A 19,238-nucleotide genomic window follows, 5' to 3' on the forward strand; every position below is an offset into this window, starting at 1 on the left:
TGTGTTTTGGGGTCCTCACCTCAATAGTCAAAAGATAATAGGGAACTTGTTTGTTTTGGGCGGCGCGAAGAAGGCCCGGCCGTCGCAGCGAACTTGTTTGTTAGTTTCAGTTCAGCCTTCAGCCTTCAGCCTTCAGCCTTCAGCCTTCAGCCTTCAGCGGCAGCGGCCTAATTAATTGTAATTTAATTTGCATGTGGAATTGAGGAATTCTTCTAGGTCATTCTTATTTCTTACGATTACTTGCCAATTACCATCGACAGACATTATTTTGAATCATGCTTGCTTTATTAAACAAACTCAAATCATACTATAATATTCTAACCTTCTTTTTTTTTTTTTTTGAAAAAAAATGGAGACCATTAGTCCAACCTTCCAAGGGACAGAAAGACTCACAGACACACTTTAATCTCACAACATGCCGTTTAAAATGCAGACTTAAATTTGCCCCAACCACTGGAGCTCCCGTGATAGTTATGCTATAATATTATAATTGATTACAACTTAAACGGTTGCAGCACTAGCCAGTCAGTCAGTCATTCATTCATTCATTCTAAATTTGTAATTGAGTTGATTTGACAAGCAGAGCACGCTTGAATCACTGAATGGTGTTTCTCATTAACCAACCATTCATTCAAAATGACTTGTTCGACTCAAAAGTCGTTAGATTAGACACTGACTGAATCAGAAGGGTAAGAAACACAATACCATTGAGATTCAATCAAAATGTTTCTACTATCAAAACTGCATTTTATTTATAAATTCCTCCGACATCACAAACAATCCCATCAACTCTGCCCTGGCGCATCATCTTGCCGCGCCAAGTTACCAACAACAACAACAACAACAACAAAGCTCCTTTTCCTGTTACATATTCACACCTAAGTGCTAACCCCTTCGCTACCCAACCAGAAATAACCAAAAATATGTCGCACCAGCACCACAAGGCATTGCCTACGACAGCACCGCAAGCTACCTTCAGAGATGCGTGTCTGCCTCCCAGCAAACACCAACGTCGTCTAGTATAAGTAAGTAGGATCTAAAACAAGATATTACAGAAATCAATTAGCAATATGCTGCTGTTAAGAGAAACAAACATCCTAAATTAATAAATCAGCAAGCAACAGATTATGCTTTCTTTGTGGTATTTGTCTGGGGAGTTAAGGAGGGAAGGGAGGGCGCACCATTGCTGGACCTTCCTGAACTCTGTAAGGACAGGGTATATGTTTTCAAAGGCCTTGTATGTGTCATCCCTCACCTAACTCATCAAATTAAACAAAATGTTAGCAAATCGTCCAAACGCAAAAGCACGAGTAATTAAATAGCAACCGAACAACATAGACAAACAACAAATCACCTTTGCACCCGTAATAACAATTTTCCCCGACACAAATATAAGAAGAACAATCTTCGGCTGCTTCATTCGATATATCAGCCCTGGGAAAAGCTCTGGCTCATACTGCACCAGCATAACACAAGATAACACTATTTCTTTGCAAAAACCACTACGAAGCATACAAGTGGGCAGCCAGTACAATGTGCTCACAAGTCTTAGAAACAAAGGAAAGAGGACAAAATCTGTACAAGGCCTTACTTTGTACACCAAACTAAAAATTCAAAACTGCAGAATTTTGTTAATGCGCTCATACCGAAACTAAAATTTTAATCTCAATGAGCTCGATATTTTAGCCTAATAGGTTTATCCATTGTCCTACTCCTATCACAATGTTCATACAAAGTAAGTGTTCTGTCTACAATTATTGCGTATATACGGCCCTTGTATTGGTCAAATGTATGTTCATAGCATTGATTAATTGAATGTGGGTCCATTGTATGTCTGGAGTCTTGAAGAAAGAAATACACCCAGTTTCAGCAAACTTTCTATGAAGTTCGCTTTGAGTTTAAAGTATTTTCAAGAAAGTATTTTAAGCAATGGACTCCTAGTTTCATAAAACCTTCGGAGGCATGCAAAATACGTGGATCTCGTTGACCATAAGCCCGTAAAATGAAAAACGCCCACATAAGAAGATATCTTGATCATATAAACATTGACATTAAATCATAAAACAAATCTAAAATCAATAAACAAATATTATGAAACAGAAAAGAAAAAAAAAACTATAATCATATTGAATCATATTAGGGCTATGAAATGCTAAAGCCTGGGATAAATGGTTCTCACTTACACTTGAAAAGGCACCGTGGGAGTATGCAAGACCCTCAAGTCTTATCGGAAATTTAACATCACAGGAGCCAACAATATTTTGAATCTTGAAATCCTGATGCTCAGAAAAGTATGTATTAAAAGAAGTAATTAAAATAATATAATATACTCTTAAAGGGTTGAACACCTAATAGAGAGAGAGAGAGAGAGAGAGAGAGACCTTAAATTTAGCATTAAACCCAAGCTTTTGAATGATTCGAGCATACTGGGAACCAAAAAAATCAAATCAGATGAAAGAACTCTGAAACTATTCCTTGCAACCTAATTAAGATTCACTTTTCTAACTAAATGAAAAGATAATTATGGAAAGAATAATCATCAATAGTAAAACCACTCCCACTCCTGATAGTGACCAATAACAATTGAAAAAATATTTAAGTTGCAATACTTAAGGCTGATGCTCCAAAGCATGGGTAAAAGTCCACTTACACTCTACTCCAGAATTAAAATGCCTAAGATCGGGTCAAAACTTGTGAAACTCACATATAAAACTGTTTGAATTAAAAGGTCGTACTCAGTGCACAAGGCTCCCGCTTTACGCAGGGCCTGGGAGAGGTGACTGTCGGCTAGCCTTACCCCCATTTATGGAGAGGCTGCTCCCAAGTCTCGAACCCGAGACCTACCGCTCATGGGCGAAGGCACTTGCCATCGCACCAAGTGCGACCTCTATAAAACTGTTTGAATTAAAATGCCTCAAATTGGGTCAAAACTTACGAAACTCACATATACCACTATGTTTTGCTATGTTAATAACAATCTGTAAGCATTCAACAGATACCTTCCTCGCTGCCAGTTTTGATTGATGTTCACTTTTTGCACCTGTGCATACCTGAAGTACCATAGACATTCAAAATTTAAATCTCTTAACCAGATGCCTCCAAGGTATGATGGGTGCATAACTCAAGATTTAAAATCATAAATAAGGGAGAGCGGGGAAAGTAGAGGGTTATATCAAGTTGAAAAAGAATCGTCAAAATGCAATGCAATGCTTACCAGGGTTGTGGCATGAGGTAAACTTAAAGCCAAATTTATTACCATAGAAGTTCAGTATATAAACATGCAATTCAGCCATCTATGAAAATGAAACTCATAAAAGGATCAGTCCGTCACCAAATATATATCTTGAGCATCAAAAATTGTGAATTTAAGCATCAACATACTGTACATTTTCGACAAGACATGCAATTCAGAAGGACCATAACCAATCAAACATACACTTTAATTCAGATACAAATCATTCAATAGTCAAAACTAGCAAGAAAAAAACATGCTCCCCTTCTAAGGATATTCTCTGAATTAAGCAATATCATTACTTGACTGCACCCAACAATTGACACACTCATGTATGTAGGATTCCAAACACATTTCAACAAATACATAATCATTTTTGAATATGATGCCAACAGCCGCATCACCAGATAACAGAGCCATCAATTGGAGTACAATTCAAGAAAGATAAACTGTTTTATCAAATCTCACTAACAGGCATAGATTTAAAGAACAAAGTCATTTTCCACAAAAGAAGGGACCAAACAGGAGCAAAAAGATTCAAAAGCAAATTGCTTTCAATAATGATATTACAACAATACAAACAGCTGAAATGAAATCATATCATTGTCAGCAAATAGAATCCCAAAAATTTTTGGGAGGGCTCACCATCTTCCCAGAGGCAAAAATCAAAGCTGTAGTTTTTGGCTCCCTTATTCTCATAATTACAGCAGCAAAACGCTGAAAGACCATTGAATTAAAAAGAAGTTAGTATTCAGTACACCAAAATGTCTAAAGAGACAGAAAATATGCTAATAAAGCCACACTTTATTGTCAGTATAGTTTCAGGTATAAACAATGGCCCAAGCAAGACCATTTTGGTAAAGTGAGCTAGCACCACTAAGAACCCTCTATAAAGTATTTTAGAAAAGTGAGCAAGCACCACTAAGATTACCAACATACTACTGAAATAAATTATAGTAAAGCTTACAAAAAGCCTTGCATACCTTGGGGTTGTATTCTGCATTTCGAGCTTGCAACGCAATTTGCTTAAGATCCAATTTACAATCCAAGTTAACTGTAGATACGATATTCCTACAAACACAACCAAAACAAGAATAAATCATGAAACTTCACTATTTTTCTTCAAAAAACAGAACGTTATTGCTCACAGAAGGGAGGCCTATAGGGTTGATTAAAATGTCTTAATATTATGCATGGGAATAGTCCAAGTTTTATTTTCTTAGGAAAAGAGAACTACTTTAGCTAACAAACAATAGAACTGCAAAAAGAAGACCAGTGATCAAGAAGACCACCATAGAACAAACAAAAAAGAGACTTAACTAAAGACTCTCCAAAATGCAAAGACTACCAAACAGCAGCTTCTGATGACAAGCTCTAACCATAGCTTCATTTCCAATAAGAGACTAATATTTAATGAAATGTTTCTTAGCAAATAAAACTCTAGTCCTACAAGCCTTAGACAAAGAATACAAACACACACAACAGAAAATTCATATAGGTTTGGCTTAAAAAAAGTCAACTTCCACCTCAAAATTTGAAGAATTTCAATTTTTCAAAAACACAAAAACATCTCACGGATAGAAATGAAACGGTTGAACCCATAAATTTTCATCTCCATTTCCCTACTGAAAACCACCATAACCCCATAAAGTGATGATCCGAACATAAGCTTGCGAAACCAATCAGATCGAAACAAACCCACTACGCAAAACTCAATTCGGAAGCCTTGGACATGGATATTGAAACGAGAAAACGAAATTAGAAACTTCAAACGAAAGGGGGGAGAGAGAGAGAGAGAGAGAGACTTACTGGAGAGTGGGAACGATGCCAGAGGGGTGAATGGAAAGATCTACAGGTTGGCTCTCTTCTAATCCACTTTGATCCCCCATTTCCAGTATCCCACTATAAAGGGCTCCGTCGATTTCACAAAAATACTACTCTACAATAAGCAAATAAATCAAATCAAAGTTTAATTCTTTAATTATTCTTGCGGGTTCCAGGCAATTGGTCTATTGATCGTCCTGAATCAGATCTGCACAACCTCCTTTGCTCACAATTTCTGAGCTTTAAACAATCTAGGGTTTCGAAAATAATCGGGAAAGAAAACGAGAAGTTGGGAAATTGAAATCGGAGAGAAGCCGCGGGAAAGTTGGGAAATGGGGGTGGGAAATTTTCAAAACAGATGTTCTTTTATAGGTTTTGATAGAAGAAATTGGGGAGAGATGGGTTTGGTTTTGTATCTCTGAGGAGGAAATGCGAATGCGGGATCATGTGAGAGTTGTGAGAGGAAGGCCTTTCCCTTTTGTTGTCTGGCTCGGCTTCGCCACTTTTTGTCGTTTTCCTATATATAAGGTCCACAGGCTGATTCTTACATTGCCAGTCAATCCCTTGCCATTACCGGAAATTGCCGGTTTGGTCTTGTCCTTGTCTAAGCAAGATAACTGGATAAGGGGTGGCAGTTTGAATTATCGAAAATGTTATTCACACATCGATTTTTACATCTTAGGCTCTCACATTTTTTTTTTTTTTTTTTGATATTAATCTTCTTCAATCTATTCAATCTTGATGGCCAAAAATTAAGAAGAATACGTGAGAAATACAAATAGGTGTGCAGATAGTACAAATAGGGTTGGCCATTTGAATTATCGAAACTGTTATTCACACATTTATTTTTAATCTCAGATTTTCACATTTTTTTTTAATTTTTGATACTGATCTTCTTTAATCTATTCAATCCAATGACTGAAAGTTAAGAAGAATATGCGAGAAATGATCTTCTTCAATCTATTCAATTCGATGGCTGAAAGTTAAGAAGAATATGCGAGAAATCATATTGTTCACAAGTTAGCAAGGTTTGGTCTTTAGCTGCACTCAGTTAATGCCATTTGGTTCAAAGAGCCATAGGATGTCATAACAGATGTCTAAATGACGGATAGGTCTAGTGGTTAACGCTATATATTGTGTTTCTTTGTAGCAAGGCACTCTTTTTTTTTACCTTAAACTCGGGTTGAATGTCCGACAAGATTTATTTCGCATAATCACTCTATTTTGTAGTATTTACCTTCTTTTTCGCATAGTACTCCCATAACCTTTCCTTTTTATCCCTCATTTTTATGTGTACTTAGTTTGCTCATATCTAAAACTTAAAAAGTAAAAATGAAAATGAAAAAACGAAATGGTAATGAACCGAGCACTTACAAATTACAATCAATTTCAATTACGTTAACACTTAAGAATGAATCCAATACATTAGCACTTAGAAGTTACCCCCTTAATAAAGTCTCTTACAAAATGTGACCAATTGTATACAGCAGAACTTGCCTCGTCTCTTTTATTTAGTCATTGACTCAAACACCACATGCCTTACAGTTGTTAACTTGTTATTATAAACATAAAAAAAAACATAACACCAAGTCTTTGTTTAACTATGTCAATAGCTCAACATATTATATAGGATGCGCGTATCTTCTGCTTCCTTCTTATAATCTCCTCCTCTTTTTTTTCCATCCTCACACATCCATCTTCTGCTCTTCATTCAATCTGCTCTTCTTATATTTTCAGGTTTCTAATTGCTTCCATATATATGAGCATGGATAATACTTTTATACGCAATTCATTGGGGGGGGGGCCGCTGCTAAGATTGCTTCCCAGATGCCATTGGCTGCCGGGTTTCTTACTTTTGTGTGCATTGAGTGCTTTGTGGATCAACTGGTTGCTCCGATCAAACCCTTAATCGGCCAGTACTTGGCCAAGTATTTACTTGCCTGCAGTGGCCCCGTGGTCTCCAGATACTTGGACATTTACGTTGCTTACATCCTAAGCTACAAATCCAACGTCGACAACCTACTGAAACAGCTCAAGAAGCTTAAGGCCACACGAGATATGGTGATCCAAGCCGTCGAAGATGCAAAAAGGAAGGGAGAAGTGGCGGTCACAGCTGAAGTCGAGAAGTGGTTGAGCAGTGTCGATAGGCTGACCGAAGAAGCCGCCCGGTTTTTCGTATACAAAGGGGACGCAAACAGCGGGTGGTTCCGTTGGTTGTACGGTCTGTTGATGTCGAGATTCCAATTGAGCAAGAAAGCAAAGAAGATGATAGAGCTTCTCGTTCAGCTTCAAGCAGATGGAATTTTTGCTACTGTTTCTAATTAATTGCTTGAATTATTATTTTTGTTTGTAGTAGTGATTGCCCAAAACAATTTGAATTTAAGCGTTTGTGGATGTGATTCAACAAATAATATTCAGTCTCGAGAAATTATAATGGCGTGTTTGCTAATCCGTAATCAAAAAATCAAAATCTGATTCCGAAATTCACAAAAGTTATTGAAATCACAAGACAAGCAGCCAATAAACACAAAATGCTTGAGTTGATATGACAAATCCACAGTTGATCCGCACAGCATCCTTATCACCTTTTTCTCCTGCTAAACACATAGATTATTCATCTTCTAATTACCCTACTTCTTGTTGTAGTTTGCTGCAGCACTAGTACAAAACTATTAGTGTTCGGGTGAAGATTTCTCAGACGGCTCCTTGGCTCTCAGCACAGCTCCACAAGGGTTCGGTACTTTGGATGTGTAGTCGGGCTCTTGTTTGTTAATGTGCTACAAGAAGATGACAAAGTTAGTTCCAAAATGTGCATTTGTCGAGCCTTAGGTGTAAGCATTGAGGCTCACAATCAAAACTAACTAAGAGCTAGGCGTACCATTGCTATCTTAGTATAGCAGATGTAGAACAAGAGTGTGTTTAGTCAATTACTTGCGCCCCAAGTTACTCGGACTTCTTGTTATCAAAGGATTGTCGTGGATGGGTTAAGTTCACATTAAGTTCTTTTTCTTGCCTTGTGACCAATGACTTTTAGTTCATAGTCTTGTATGTTTGAATGAAGGGAGTCCAGATCCGCTTTAAACCATTTAGCCGTTTGCTTGGTTCTTGATTGATTTTAAGGATAACATATCTATTAAACTAACCAGATCCAGACATAAATGACACTCTTAAAGTAGGAAAATAGGTGGATATGACTTGAATACATACTGGAGAATGCATTACGTAATAGATCTATAAATTCATACAACAAACAAAGAGTTTCGGGCAAGATTTCACCTTGTCTGTCAAGGTTGAACTTCTTGTAGTCACTTCTCTTTGTGATTACAAAGGTTTATATGCTAAAAAGGGATGGATGGTAAACAAGTTTACACAAGGGAATCGATACTACACTATTGAGGGAGGTAGCAGAGTTTTTAAATTAGAGAAAGATAGGCTTTCTAAGGAGATCTAAACAAGAGATAGCGTGTTGCTAAAAAATCTAAGATTTGGGCTGATTATAGCTTTTGGATGCAAATCTGGCTTGAGAGCAAAGTTTGTAAGTTTGTTGTTTGATTGGTTGAGTGTCCTTGTCTATGTGCCTTTTCCTCCTTTGATAGGCGAATTAGCCCGACTGCTGTGACCTTGCTCTTGTCCGAAAACATTTGGAGGGTAGTGATTCATCATATTTTTACTTGTATTGCCACTAAAAAATGTTTTTTGGTTGATTGTGAGTTAGTCTTCATTACTTGACATTTAAATCATAGACACATGGTCTATGCATTAATGGGGAGGCGCCAATTTATCTCTGGACTTGGTGCTAAGCTTCGGGCAAGTCTTCCTTTAATTGGCATCTCTGGGCTTCCTCACACTTGCAGCTCAAAGTTCAAATATTAACCCAAACAATTAGTAATAGTAATAATAATAACAGCAAGAACAAGGAGAGAATTCCTAGTTGCAGTAGTGGCTTCAAGTTCAATCCCACTCCCCTACCAATTACTATCATCGGATGCAACTTATGCTATTGGTTTGGAAAGATCAGATTTCTTTACCAGGTTGCCAAATTTTGTCAAGTTTAGGGATCATTCCTCCCGACTTTAGCGTGAAAAACGAATCTCAAATCAGTAAATTATGGCAGCAAGTGGCTGGCTGGGGACCGAAAAATCAAAACATTGGCAACCAAGCAGATACAACTCAGAGAAAATATTGAAGAAGAAATGGAGGGTGAAGAAGATGACAACTATAGGCATTTAAGAGACCAAATGAGTCGAATATACATCAGTGCACCTACCGACTTCACAATCATTGACAGGGTACTACTTTACTAGCTAAATTCCTCCTATATTTCACTTATTCAGTTTTTGGTAGCAAGTTCATATATTTATGAATTGTGATGAAACAGAGTAGAAGAAACTCAGTTGTAGTAGGAACAGATGGGTTTGATTAACTCTACATGTTCAGTCCTGCCTCAAGCCATGAAGACTATGGCAAGTAGGCCTACATGTGTCGACCAATCTGCAGTGCTCAAACCAGTAATCGAGCGTCCTAATGAATCATGGAGGGGCGGACAGCGCTTACACAACCCCAGTCTGCATATTTTCTTGGTATGACTCTGCTCTCATATTCTAAGCTTTGGTGTAACAAACGAATATGCTAGGACTCTTGAGATTGTGTATTAAACATATAAAAAGTAGCTCTTGCTTATGTTGGTTTGAATTTCGAAACTCCAATTTGTCTCAGAATGCGAAAGATTACAACTTTCAAATACCCTCATGAAAGACATTGCTAGCCACAAAAATATAGGCTTAATTGGAAGAAAAGAACACAATTTTCAAAAGCAATCAAGTATACAAGCAAAAGCAATGAATAAACATTTCCTCAATAACAAAAATTCTTCAGTTCTCTTCTGTACATTAATCATCCACATCTGGCTGGAATGGTTAAATTCTAGGGTTACAGAACATACAGAGAGATTCTCCTGTCTACAACCATTTTTCACTTCATCAAAAGAAATCGATCCGTCAGATTGTTTAGACTAAGTTCGAACAAGAGAATGAGTACATTAAACTGGAACTAGATGGTAACCATGTCATTCGCCTTGATCATTAATCCAAAGGAGTGGCATAGCTACTGCAAGTAGAGCAAAAGAAACACCACAAAACAATTTAACAGCAGCCTTTTGACAGGGACTTTTTATGTTTTATTTTCTGGAACCGCCTCATGAGATATTTTGTTTTCTGGAACCACCTCTCATGAGACACCTGCAAATCAGCATCTGCTGGAATGCCATCTGTTGATGACACTGATTCAGGACCACCTTCAAACTTCTCACCGCTGCCATAGAAGCTACCATGCTTTCCGTCATCATAATTCGCACCATATGAATAACCATTTTGACCGTATCTGGCATTTGGACTCCAATCAAACTCGTTCATGGATAAACTTCTAGATCTTCTCGCTGGTTTCTTGGAGAACTTTGAGTCGGCATTATTTGGTTCCTGAAGAGAGTGAACAAGCCTTCTCGGAGTATTGAAGATGATGCTGTCCACATTGAGTGGAGTGCGAGACTTCTGAGAGTCTGAAGCACAGGAGAGGCAATAGTGGTCAAAATCAAGACCATAACATGCAATACCATCCCAAGATTAATAATAAACAAGAAAATCATAAAATTGGCAGATTTGAATAAAAGTAAAGTTTCAGTCGAGTAAGCACCATTCCTTTGCTTAAGGTTTTGGGATATAAATTCCCCCAACAAACTTTGTCGACTATGACATACCATGCCATCCCAAAGATTGGCACTCTTTTCTGAAATGCAAAGCGTTTTAGCAGAGATAAGTTTCCAAAGAGTTAAACACGATAAGCATTTTGGGCTATCAATACTACTTTTACAATCCAGCAAGCAATTTAGTCACTCTGTTGCTGCATTACTTTTAGTTAAACTTTTTACCCATACTCCAAATTTAGTTGGTAACTACTTCTACCCCATAACAATCAAATCAGAAATTGCAACTTCAAATCAGAAGAAAAATAATACCAAATGTACATGTGAAACTTACCCAAGGACTAGTTGTGGTGCTTCTTGATACTCCATTTTTAGGATTTGTTTGCTGGAACCCGTAAATTCCTCATTGCTATCTCCTTCACATTTCACGAATTCATTAATCCCAGGGTTACCTGGATATCCATTTGAGTAGGCACTACCCTGAGCAATCTCCGAGAAGAAACCATCCTTGAGAGACACATCAACTCCTCCATTCTCATGACTCCAAAGCTTCCGGTTTACACTCCTACAATCATAAATTGAGTTTCGGCTACACTGACAACTCATTGTTATAGGTGTCTCAACAAATGAGTCGTATTCAGCAAAGGAATCTAGAGTCTGTGATTCGGATGACATTGATGCAGGAGAATGGTCGCTGGCACTTGATAAGTTTCGCTTCCTGCTATGGTCTCTCCAACTAAAATTTGACCCACTGGCCGAACCAGGAGCCTTTTCAAGTTTTGAACCTTTACCTGCAGCTATTCGCCTTGCCGTTTGCAGAGCTTCAAAGGCAGCCCTTGAGACATAAGCCATCCGAACAGACTGACACTTCCCCATTTCTTCAATTATCAACTCATAAAAAATCAGAGATAATGCTCCAAGGATCCAGGCACTTCATCAAGAAATTCACCATTTGGATAGCTGACAGCCGTTTCTGAGAATTCCCCTCCTCTACACCAGTATCCAATATCCGGATTCCAGCTTGAATCCTCAACATAGCATATGGTTCAACAATTAATGCATTATGCTTCGCAAGGGACATGACCAGACGGTCCAGACCCAGGTGTGCATTTGTCTGAGTGGACTTCTCCTCCAAAGCTCCAGAAACATTCTGACAGACCCTATTTACCATCTCATCCAAAGAAAAACGCCAATTATCTGAATCAACAAGGGCCCTCTTAAGCAAAGGGCAGCTCCAGAAGTGAAGCTCTCTTGAGAATCCAAGAGGGAATCCGAAAGAGGAGTGCAAAGTGAATGAATAATGTGCCTCTTCCTGTCTTCAGGGTTGGTTGGGTCAATCCCATATCGAGCAATAGCTGGGACAACCTTTGAGCATGCCTGTTGAAGAGGGAAAGACCCTGCACTCGAAGCCAAGGTCTTCATTATGGTGGTCATGATGCTATTTATTAGAGGGACTATTTTAACACCGTGAACACGAGCAAGAACTTCTTACAGCGAAATAGTGCATTCTCCAGACAAAGAACCAGTAAATCTAGCCTCCACAAGAAATAGATCAACACCTGCAAATATTTTACGACCGTAAATAGCTATACGCGATGTATAAATGACCATGGTGAAAATAAATCACCAATATGGATAAAGCAATTATAAGGTTACCTAACCAATTTCTACTTAAGTCTCATGCAAGACTTCTTCAAAACAGTTTAATAAAAAAAAGTTGAGCTTTGAAGGGATCCACTCACAGAGATCATGAGTGCATGTCTCTATTAATTAAATAGGAGCATTGCCTTTGTCCAAGTTGTTCAGTAGGTGGTGGTGGTTGGTCACGGTGGAGTTAGAGAGCGTGAGAGATCTCTAGAGTTAGAGAGAAGGAGAGCATGCAGAAATGAGGAAGGAGGACGAAAGTGCAACCGTGAGTGGGATGTTAACCTACTTAAAAATTCACCCATGGAAATTACCATTTTCCATTCGCTTCTCAAAATTTATAACTTTGACTCTCGTTACTCCAAATTCGATTTTGCTTTCGCCTATGCATTCGTGAGTATGAAAACTAATTTAGTAAAATAGAAAAGCATGAGAAATTGAAATTAAACTCAGAGGTCACCATGATAGGGGCATTTTGGTCATTTCCCACTCTTGAACAAATACAACATGTATAAATAGGACCTCACTCTTCCATCCACAAAACCCCCGACCTAAATACAAAGGAAGATCATCGTAGCCAAAATGTCATGGCAGGCCTTCACTTACCTGACCTTGTTACGCACAAAATCATCCAAATTCTCCCCACCAAAGCAGCGGTTCGAATGAGTTTTATTTCCAAGCAATGGGCAGGTGTGTGGTGTTCAAGCTCCGTATTAGATTTCAACGAGGGTGGTTATGAGGAAAGCCTTGATTGTCAAGACACCCTAGGTGATCAACATAGAAAGTTCATCAACAACATCTTGAAAAGATATTTGAAATTTTGCGGGCATGATTAGCAAAAGAAACTGAGGTTAGATAAATTGAGGCTTCATATGACGGGGTACTTGGTAACAGAAGACACTACCATTGTAGATGAGTTATTGAGTTGTTCGTTTGAGAGAAATGTCAAAAGAGTTAGATATCAACCTTCGGCTTTGTAGATTAGTTCAGAGGAATTGGCATGAGAAGAAAAACTACTATTGCTATCTCAAACGACCTTTCTTGATGCAAAATCTATAACCACCCTTTGTTTGGAGGCCACGATCAATACTCCGAATCTGAATTCTGTACATTTCATTGGTTACTTAATGTCCAAGATTTCTTTGAAAGCTCCAAATTTATGCAAGGATACCATCTTACTGTGTGACTTTTGGGACGTACAATTTCCGACCGCCTTTAATGGGGCAAGGAAACATTTACCTGTACTGGCAGGGTTTTTTAAAGAATTTGGTCGCTCCAAGAATCTAGACCTCATTGTTGCTGCTTTTAAGAATGTTATATTTCCAACAGAATTCAGAAGCGCCAGCTCTTGTGCAATATTGCCTGGTCTCAACAACAATCTTGCGCTCAAGGTATCAAATTATCTTGAAACGGATTAGATATTTCTGAATTGGAGGACTCTTTGACTTGGATTGCACCTTCTGCATGGGATATTTCTGTCAACAAAATCATTGGAACGATACTTTTTGAATAGTGAATAGATAGAAAACATGAGTTGCCTCAGAGTTCTCGTGAGTGCAGCTTCACCAAGGACAATTAAGATGTTTAGACCTGATTTCATATATATACTAGGTATAATGCCCGCGCGTTGCCGCGGGTTTAAAAACAGTGTAACAGAATATTAATACCATTGATAACAAAAATATTAGAAACACTATAGAGATAAACAGTTAAATATGCACAACTTCATTGGTAAATATTACATCCATTTGTCATAGTTTAGTAGTTATAGCTATCATTCTACTGAAACCAGCACTTGGATACAAAAAATTACAAAATGCTGGTCTATGTACATGCAAAAAATATTACATTCATCTAACAGTCTGGTAGTTGTAGTTGTTTTTTAACCAGAACCAGTAATGATATACAAAATATTAATTAGTGCTGGTGTATGAACATGCAAAAATATTGATAAGTTTTGAGTAAAAAGAGTTATTTGCATGCCATAAAACATCCGGAAGAGTTTTTTACATATGCTGATGAACCATACTGTATATTTTTGAGGGCACCAGATGAAGTTTTGGTTCTCCACTGTCAAAACAACCTAGTTGCAGAAAATAAAACAAACTATATTTAAATAACTTGTTTGGTAACTGTTGTTGGTCAACTAATCTTTGATTCAGTACTAAATCTTTACATGGCACACCAAAAAGCTTTTCACCAGATTTTCCAATTATGAGAGCATTGATTTCATTGGTGTGATCCTCAAGAACCAAATTGACTTTATACCTAGATTAAAAAAAACAAAACTGCTTGAGGGAAAATAATCTTGAATTCAACTTATACAAATAAATATAAAACAGAAGAAAGCATTGATAAAACCACAAAAATCAATGTTTGTTTTTAAACTTAAATCTACAACGAAATTCATGGTTATTAAGTTAATTAATAGTTTGGATTTATGATAGCCATATTGGTTATGGTCTTCACATATACTCAAGTGTAAACAAAAAGAAGCAGATTGTAGTCACTAAGTAATGAAGATAACATGGTCAAAAGTGCAAAAGCTATACCAATTTTGTACAAAAAGGGTAAATATGTGCTGCAATGAGTATGTTTTGAACAATGATTTAATTGTTGACCACATAGTATTTGAAAGTTGTTTAAATAACGTGAAAGCAGGAAAGGTTGGAATTTTTTGTTTAACATCACAAAATTTAAGCTAAGTATCACTCTAACAAAGTTTTGGATAACAGCTGCAGAAAAACAGCGAGAAAAATAATCAAGGAGGGTGAGGATATCTGACCTGATTTCATTCTTGATAAATGTATTCAAACCATGTGCATACAAATATGAGAAAAAATGTGAAAAATGTGAAAAATGTGAAAAAACAGATTTGGTAAATGTTAGATTATATAAAGAAAGAATAAAAGATAAGGATAACAAATATTTAAGACAAAGTTTGAGGAATGCATGTTAAACATTACCAAGGAGTTGGAATTTGGTTTGGATGCTTTTGGCAGATCAGCTGTCCAGTTGTCAAGTCTTTATGCATTTGTTTTACACAGTTGGCATACGCACTATACCACCATTGATAACGTGTGTCAAAACACTTGACACACGCTTTACAGAAAAACGTATCATTCTGCAAAACAGTTTGTAATAGTTTTGTATAAGGAATACTAATTATGTAGACAATGTTTATTAAAAATGTAAAAGTGCAATCATATGTTTTTAAGATGAGTTAAAAACATGTAATTAGATTTTATACCTTGTGTAAATCAAGATCTAGAAAAGCGACTTCATCAATTGTGAACATCTTGGTTGTACGTAAAATTTCAGCCTCATTTACTTGTCTGGAGAAGGGGGCCAATATTTTCACAGGCTCGTTACAATTTGCAAACCTGTATGATTGAAAATGTAAAACTGTTTGAATAATTTTATGAAACTAATATTTCTTTTGCTTTTACAACAGTGAAAAGAGTTTAATTGTGTTAAAAGCTATAGAAATACTTACACCGACTTGTATGCATTAACTTCTGGGATGTTTGGATCAAAAAGGAGAAGTGAGCAATCAGTACTGTTCATCACAATTTTATCTGTGCATTGAAAATAATGATAAGAAAGTTGAAAGAAAATATTGATAAATGGTTTTACTGACACAGGCCAAGTATCAGAATGATATGATACAATCACTTACTGCACCATGACTTTAATTTAAATGGACAAAATTTTAAAAAGCTGAAAATAAAAGAGAAAGTTAATTAATAACAGTGATTGACAATCAATTTATTAAGATATTTAAAGATTAATTAATCAAGTATAAAACAAAGATATATGATACGTCACACGAAGTGAATATGATAAAATTATGTCATCAGAAAAGATTTGAACAATTTACACAAAGCTGTGTTAAAAAATAATAATAAATAAAGATACGAAAGATTGCTTCTAATTAAGTTAAGTACCTAGATAAAGCTTCACTTTTAAGCTTGTAAAAATGACAACAATTGGGAGAGGCAGTGCTTGGACAGATGAAGAACAAAATTCTTCAGCGACGTCTCCCCATAGTGTAACAGTGAGTTGTTCCCTTCTGTAGATATATTAAATCAGAAACAAATATATACATGTTTTTCAATATAAAGCAAATTATGAAGATAATCTATAATGAGAGTGATAAGAAAAAAGGAATAACCTGACATTTTGAATGTGTATATCACACTTGTATGCTACCCTTTGATTAATCTGTTTTGGCTCTAAATGTTGTATTGCAGTGAGATGACCAATGACATCTTCCAATTTAAAAGGTAAATATAAGCATGTTGTGAAAAATAATTTGGCAAAAATAAACTTTAGTGTTTTTAATCTCTATATATAGATACATATATAATATTATTACCTGTAAGAATGTCAACTTTGTTCAAGTGGGGATAAAGAGTGTTGTAATCCTGTAGGAAAAACCGGTGTCGAGGAATAGGTGGAAACACATTTTGAGAGCTTTTTGAAATTTGTTTTACCACTGAATATAAGCTGAGTCTCATGCGGCACCACATTGTACTGGCCCTTCATTCTAGTGGTCCGAAAATTTGTGATTTCATAGCTACCACCAGGTTCAATTTTTAAGCTGTAGTCTCGTAGTCAATGTCCGATGTGGAGCCTTGAACCGCATGTTTCTTTACTATTGGTTATGCATATAAAGTGAATCCAAAAAAAAAAGGGGGAAAAAAACGAACAAAGTTAAAAAGGAGATTAATAAACGGAAAAAAATAGATATTATTCATCAGTTGCATATATTAAATTGTTAACATGGAGAGATTATTCATCGCTAAGTCTTAAAAGAAATGATTAAATAAGTAAAAATATTAATTTCTCAGACATCAGTTATATAACAATACTATCTTGTGCAAGTAATGTAGATAAATAAGGAAAGATAAGCTAACTTAAATCAAAATTTGATAACTATGCAGGAGTAAAGACTTAAACAAAATATTGATTAAGAAAAATTCAATGACTTATGAAAGTTCAAAAAGACAGAAAAAAAAAATTGAATAGCCGTCATTGGTTCAAAGAATATAACTGAGCTCATACTATTATCCAACTACAGTTATCCATATCATAAACTGGGGGAGAAACAACATTTAGAAATCATTCAAATCAAGAAATACCTAATAACCCAAATTAAATTTTAATCAAACAAATGAAAACATACCAGCCAAATCAACAAAACCATAAAACACTTCACTCAAAAATCAATTAAGACTTAAACTTGAGATTTTCATCAGAGAGTAAGTGTACCTAAAGCTGTGTTCTTTATAGTTGCTAGAGCGCAGGACGACAATCATCGCTTTCTGAAAATAAAAAAGAACTAAATCAAATGACACAACCCAACAAAAAAAAATTAAAAGTTAAAAACGCACGCTAAAAAAGAAGGGAAAAATAACCAATAAGAACTTGTAAGACCTGAGAGGTTTTAAACAAAAGGAATCTGGAGCAGTGCAACACTTCTCAGCCACCTAAAATTTAATCAAATTGCTATATCAGAACCATCATAAACATAAGAGGCAACCAAATTGATATAAACATGAGAGGCAACCACATTGGTATATCAAAATAAAACGCAGCTTATAATTTGGAGAACCTAAAATTTAATCGAACTGCTATATCAGAATCAGAACCATCATAAACATAAGAACCAACCAAATTGATATATGAGAATAAAACATAACTTATAATTTGGACAACATAAAATTTAATCCAATTTAAACATGACAAATGAACAGATAAAGATGCTCCCAAATTTTTCGATCACAAATGGACCAAACAACTGATGACAACTTTAAGATTAACTACGTAACAAAGTAAACCTCACCCTCGACTGAAAACAGACAGTGCACCAGCCAAGTTACCGTCTTCTCTGTACAAACAAAACCTGCAAAACCAATCATGAACCAAAAAAAAAAAACAAATTATATACCATAAGCTTGAAAAACGCTGAGAAAGGAAATTCCAGAAAGAGAAAACAGATGGAAGGCAAAGACTCTTCAATTTTAAACCAAAAAAAAAACAACATATTGTGTAGACAAATTGCTGGGTTCAACAGCCCGTAATTAACAAAACCAAACAAAACCCCAAATTGATTTAAAAAAAAAAAGAAAAAAATTAATAGAAAACATTCCACGCCGTTTATATCTTGCATCCCTTCTATAATTGTTTCCATCTGAGACCACATAAAAACCTCCATATTCAATTTAACCACCCATGAAAATCCATAAGAGAAACTGGGTTTAAAAATTCACCCAAATAAAGATTTAACTTTTGTATTCTTTCGAATCTATCAAAATCAAACTTTCCAGTTTCAAACAAAAGAAAAATCAAAAGTTGAAAACCCTTACACTGATACGGTGTTGAGTGAAGAAACGAAGAGCTGAAAAGGACACAGACCGAGATTTGAAAGGGACGACCGAAGGCGAGAATGGAAAGAGGAAGAGGAAAACGCACAGCTTGCAAAACGATAGAAATGCATAATTTGGTATGGGAAACTGAACAAAAAGCAAAGTGGGTATAAACTAAAAACCAAACCTCACGATGACCGACATGTGGGCTAGGTAAAAAAATCACTGACACGGCATGGAGAAGGAACCACAGATGATGGACAGGTGGATAAAAACGGCAGACCCGATGAATCACTGTACAAAATGGAAAGAAGCACACTGCAAAGACTAACATCACCACGTGGGCTAGGTAAAAATATCACTGAAACGGCATGGAGAAGGAACCACAGATGATGGACAGGTGGATAAAAACGGCAGACCCGATGAATCACTACAAAATGGAAAGAATCACACTGCAAAGACTAACATG

The 19,238-nt window shown here is 36.4% G+C and overlaps 3 protein-coding genes across 4 annotated transcripts; all 3 read right to left on the reverse strand.

Annotated features, from left to right (window-relative positions):
• Positions 1-713: 713 nt before the first annotated feature.
• LOC126593103 (TATA-box-binding protein 1-like) lies at positions 714-5,549 on the reverse strand. The gene is made up of 9 exons (XM_050258987.1): positions 5,042-5,549; positions 4,216-4,303; positions 3,878-3,949; positions 3,000-3,050; positions 2,382-2,426; positions 2,184-2,276; positions 1,355-1,456; positions 1,182-1,255; positions 714-1,036 (listed from the first exon to the last, which is right to left on the reverse strand). Coding segments are annotated over exons 1-9 (606 nt in total). The 5' UTR covers positions 5,122-5,549; the 3' UTR covers positions 714-1,035.
• A 4,331-nt stretch (positions 5,550-9,880) lies between these two features.
• On the reverse strand, positions 9,881-15,367 carry LOC126593102 (protein SINE1-like). Its single transcript, XM_050258985.1, has 4 exons — positions 15,184-15,367; positions 12,497-13,858; positions 11,089-12,313; positions 9,881-10,610 (listed from the first exon to the last, which is right to left on the reverse strand). The coding sequence occupies exons 3-4, from the start codon at positions 11,628-11,630 to the stop codon at positions 10,520-10,522; spliced, it is 633 nt and encodes a 210-aa protein (XP_050114942.1). The 5' UTR covers positions 11,631-12,313; positions 12,497-13,858; positions 15,184-15,367; the 3' UTR covers positions 9,881-10,519.
• On the reverse strand, positions 14,101-18,919 carry LOC126593098 (uncharacterized). 2 transcript variants are annotated; one of them, XM_050258982.1, is made up of 12 exons: positions 18,770-18,919; positions 18,247-18,306; positions 17,838-17,890; positions 17,673-17,725; positions 16,777-17,055; positions 16,573-16,669; positions 16,346-16,470; positions 15,895-15,976; positions 15,649-15,781; positions 15,365-15,522; positions 14,575-14,666; positions 14,101-14,481 (listed from the first exon to the last, which is right to left on the reverse strand). In XM_050258982.1, the coding sequence occupies exons 5-12, from the start codon at positions 16,928-16,930 to the stop codon at positions 14,405-14,407; spliced, it is 918 nt and encodes a 305-aa protein (XP_050114939.1). In that variant the 5' UTR covers positions 16,931-17,055; positions 17,673-17,725; positions 17,838-17,890; positions 18,247-18,306; positions 18,770-18,919; the 3' UTR covers positions 14,101-14,404. The 2 variants fall into 2 exon arrangements, with proteins under 2 accessions (XP_050114939.1, XP_050114938.1); XM_050258981.1 differs by having other exon boundaries at positions 14,101-14,666.
• Between the last annotated feature and the right edge of the window lie 319 nt (positions 18,920-19,238).

The sequence above is a fragment of the Malus sylvestris genome, chromosome 12 (genome assembly GCF_916048215.2).
Source record: "Malus sylvestris chromosome 12, drMalSylv7.2, whole genome shotgun sequence".
Classification (NCBI taxonomy): Eukaryota; Viridiplantae; Streptophyta; class Magnoliopsida; order Rosales; family Rosaceae; genus Malus; species Malus sylvestris.